Raw genomic sequence first — 4,264 nt, 5'->3', positions numbered from 1 at the left:
TAAATAAAAGCTCACATTCTCATATAAAAAAAACCTTAGTGTCTAGGGAATAGACATAAAGCTTGGTGCAAGAGTGACAGTGACAGTAGAGAGTTAGAGGAGAGGTAAAGGGAATAATTTGAGAGTAGAGAAATAAAAGTCAAAAGTACTATTTTACCCATTTTTGAAAGTCCCTGAGTGAGGCAACCGGTGGAAGAAGCGAGAGTCAATCTCCCATGCCCTTGGAAAATCTTCCCTCCAACGTCCACATCGGATTGTCGGTATGCAACCCAATTAAGTGGATGGTTTGTGTTTATACACACTTATGCATTATCAACATCATTCACATTATTACATCATTTGTATTGTATTTTAAATTTTTATGCTTGATTGTTATGTTTTACTTGTGCGTATTATTTTAATTGTATCGTGTACGAACCATGATGCGTTTGCTCACTAAGCCTGATCAATTAATAGTGTATTGATGAAAAAACTATACACATGGAATTGAAGAAGATACAGCGATTTAAGAACAAAAATATGATACCAAACCAGTGGATGATCCATAGGAACAAATACTATATTTAACTGAAGACGAGCTTACTGCGTTGGATTAGTAAAATGATTAAATAAGACGTGTTTTCTATTATTGTTCTCATTTATGTTTCGAAATGACTTCTTATTTAGATTTTATAATTTTTGAATACTTTGATGATTCTAAATAATAATTTAATAAAAGTCTCAAATGGGTGGTCATAAATGTTTTAATTAGTGTTCTCAATTATTATAAATGTGTGGTGGTGAATGTTTATGAATGTATTAGTTAGTGGTTGATATGAGGATATTGATGGATGTCAATGAATGTATTAGTGGTTGATATGAGAATATCGTTGGATGTTAATGAGGAGCCATAAAATAAATTTACCTAGTGTGGTCCACTTAAGCATTGGATCTCCCTCATTTTTGATATTGTACCCTAAAATGATATGGAAAAATGGATGAATAATGTTAATTTTTTACAAACACCACGGTGACCTTCACTTAGCTTACCACCTGATTTTGTGAAGTTGAGTAGGTGCAACCCTCTGGCATCAGCCAACACGGTGCAACCCCAATAGTGGGGCTCACCTTGACACATGTATTGTATATCCATGCCATCCAACCTTTTGATAAGGTCACATAAAACAGGATGAAGGGAAAAATAAATATCAGCTTAATCAAAAAAATTTCTAGCCCACGAGAACTTTTTAATGGTCAAACGATATTATTCTTGCGTATTGGTCCATCTAAGATTTAGATCTGCTTAATTTTTGGGCCATGCCTTAAAATGATATGGAAGTACATATGAATGGCGTGGATATATAATACATACATCAAGGTGGGCCTCATGGTCAGGGCAGCACCGTATACGGTGAGACCGGCGCACCTAATCCCCTCCGTCCCACAGGGACGCGGATTGCCCACGACATTGCTGATAGTGAGGTGGCTACTGGGAGAGTGGGAGGTGCTCTATGAGCACCATCATGTGTGTGTTTCATCCATACCATCCATCCATTTTGGATAATTATTTTAGGGCATCTGTTAAAATTGAGGCAGGTCCAAGTCTTAGGTGGACCACACCATAGGAAAATAGTGGTATTTGAGTGCTCATCATTAAAAACATCCTAGGGCCCACTTTAAGGTTTATTTACCATCAAATATGTTAATTAGGTTACAAACACCGGGATTTAGGGAAAACACAAATATCAACTTGATCCAAAAATCATGTGGCCCCCAAGAAATTATTTTTTTTGACGATGGACATTAAATCACCACTGTTTCTTGTCGTGTGGTCCACCTATGATTTGGATCTGCCTCAGTTTTGGGATAATGCTCTAAAATGAGTTGAAAATACTGTGTGGATATACAATTGGTACATTAAGGTGCATGGGCCCACATTCAGGGCAGCACCAAGTTGGATGAGATATGAGCCGCACCTAACCCATGAGCTGGCAATTACAGTTGGCTTATTAAACGTTTGAATGACATATCTAACCACACTGCAGGGAGGTTTGTTGTGAACTTCAGGAGAAATCCACTCTGTCCATCCATTTTGGTAGATCGTCTTAAGACACGAGATAAAAAATCAAGCAGATCTGAAACTCTAGTTAGACACACAACTGAAAACAGTGGAAATGAGCTGCCTATGGTTCAAGACTTTATAGGCTCGACTATGATATTTATAAGTAATCTAAATCCAAACTATTTATAAAGTGGTCCAAATGTTCATAAGGTTACTAAAGTGATGAATTGAAAGAAAAAAATAAGCCTAATCCAAAGCTTTTACAGCCCCGCAAATGTTTCTATAGTGAGTGTACAGACTTCACTGTTTTTTGTTACGTGGCTCACTTGAGCTTTGAATCTCCCTCATTTTCAGGCTCATGCCAAAAAATGATCTGGCAAAACATGTGAACAGGGTGGATTTCTCACAAACAACATATTGAGCCCGCTAAGCTAGGGATCACTTCGGATCCCTAATTACGTGTTTTAAATGAAAGGCATTTTAGCCTTTATAAAATGCGGTTTTAAAACTGTATATTATCGCAACAGGCATATAACGCTAGGCAGGTAAATTGAAACGTAGGTTATAGCAGAAAGGTAGCTCTTGTAAATAAAGAGAGAAAAAGAGGAGAATATTATTATTATTTAGTGATAGTCTATCTCCTTACATGTTTTATTAAAAGCTAAGACAACCCTCTTCCACCATTTATTCCCCTCTATTAACACTAACAAACTACGAAAACTCTTGTTCGGATCAAGCAGAAGCCCTAACTCCCTCCGACCTCTGATAACTTGGTTCAAACACCTTCGTCTCCTCACCCCTATTATACTTCAATCTCCTCGTTTCCTCTCTTGAGATCCTGTAAGCATTCATCAGCACGTCTTCTGGCATAGCCCGGAAAGCAGATGCCTTGTCAACGAGTGGGTTGCTTATAGCATTGTCGTTGGTCTTGAAGGCGATGTACTCGAACCCTTCATTCCCAGCTTGTTTCAGCACAACAAACATCTGTGGGACGATCACCAGCTGGCCCTGACGGACATCACCATCAAAGACGGACTGTCCGTTGTCTCTTATGATTGACCGTTGCCCCTAGTGACGTATACCATGTTGTGGGCGTTCAAGTTCCAGTGAGGTGCCAAGAGAGCATTCTGCATGCATGCCATGGAGGGTAGGCCCCATCAATCTCCCACACGTGCAAAAGATGAACTTGTATCAAAAAAACCATTAGAAAGAAGAAAAGATGATCAGGAACAATCAGCATTACCCCGTAGAGGACACCCCTCTCAGCATTCATTTGGAGAGTCCCGAGGATAGGGAGATTTTGGCCGTTGGTGTTTCTGATGCATCCACCATGGGGTGTGTACACTGTTGAAAATCAATGGTTTTTCAAAATAAAAAATGAAAAATTCAAAATTTTCAAAATTTCAGGATTTTCCCGCCAAAATGCTTTTTAAAAATTTTGAATTAAAAAAGTGCGGTGTGTGCTTTGTCCCACATCGGAAATGGTTGAAATCTTTTTGTGGTTTATATGAGATGTTGTGAAGAGTATTCTTACCTGGAACTTTTGGAGGAGGTGAAACATGGGTTGCGCGCTGGAACACACGCACGCATGCGTGCAAGCTCTCGGGCTCGGGCACGGGCGTGGGCAGTGAGGCAGTGTAGCTGTAGTGGCGCTGGATGACGCACTTTGTACTTTTAAATCCGAAACGTTCAGCAGTTTCAGAAAACGGCTCTATGCCTTGAAAGTCAAACGGTCCGAAAACGGACGGACCATGATGATCCATTGATCCGACAACCATAAACGTTTGTGATTAATGGACAACGGCCAGAAATTTTTTTCAAATGTTCTGGACCATTGATAGCAGCCTAGCAACGGTCCACTACCTGATGCCTATATAAACTAGACCATTCCAGTCCGTTTTGATCATCTCAACACACTCCTCTCTCCTATCAAATCAGATACAATCCATAAGCTTCATTCTAAAATACTTAGAACATCTCCATCGTCTGAATCTGCCAGAAGAAATCTATCGCGTTAAAATTGTTCCCAGTGGACCTATCGTGATTGCTGCACGCTGGATCTAGAAGGCTTATCTTATCCTGGAAGCAATTCGCCTGTAACCCATCAACAGTTGATAAGGGGGCAAATCACGCTGTAAGGACATCGTATTTTTACGTGGTTCAGCCTAGTGAAACATTTGATTTGCAAATTATTTTATTTTTTTAAATATTTTCGGTGTATCC

General features: G+C 39.4%; 1 protein-coding gene across 1 annotated transcript; it reads right to left on the bottom strand.

The window, feature by feature from the left end:
• Positions 1–2,773: 2,773 nt before the first annotated feature.
• LOC131238996 (13S globulin basic chain-like) lies at positions 2,774–3,804 on the bottom strand. Its single transcript, XM_058236563.1, has 3 exons — positions 3,576–3,804; positions 3,243–3,385; positions 2,774–3,109 (listed from the first exon to the last, which is right to left on the bottom strand). Exons 1-3 carry the CDS (start codon positions 3,802–3,804, stop codon positions 2,774–2,776), a joined length of 708 nt encoding a protein of 235 aa, XP_058092546.1.
• Positions 3,805–4,264: the final 460 nt, after the last annotated feature.

Source organism: Magnolia sinica, chromosome 3, assembly GCF_029962835.1.
Source record: "Magnolia sinica isolate HGM2019 chromosome 3, MsV1, whole genome shotgun sequence".
NCBI lineage: Eukaryota > Viridiplantae > Streptophyta > Magnoliopsida > Magnoliales > Magnoliaceae > Magnolia > Magnolia sinica.
The sequence above is the reverse complement of the archived record's forward strand: the minus strand, read 5'-3'. Positions and strand labels throughout refer to the sequence as shown.

What these genes read in the sequence shown, in the direction of transcription:
- LOC131238996 (XM_058236563.1), bottom strand. Translation starts at nt 3,804, where the DNA reads ATGGATCATCATGGTCCGTCCGTTTTCGGACCGTTTGACTTTCAAGGC. An exon ending in ACCTCCTCCAAAAGTTCCAG is followed by an intron (nt 3,386 to 3,575) that starts GTAAGAATACTC and finishes GATTTTCAACAG; the next exon opens with TGTACACACCCCATGGTGGA. An exon ending in ATCTTTTCTTCTTTCTAATG is followed by an intron (nt 3,110 to 3,242) that starts GTTTTTTTGATA and finishes ATACGTCACTAG; the next exon opens with GGGCAACGGTCAATCATAAG.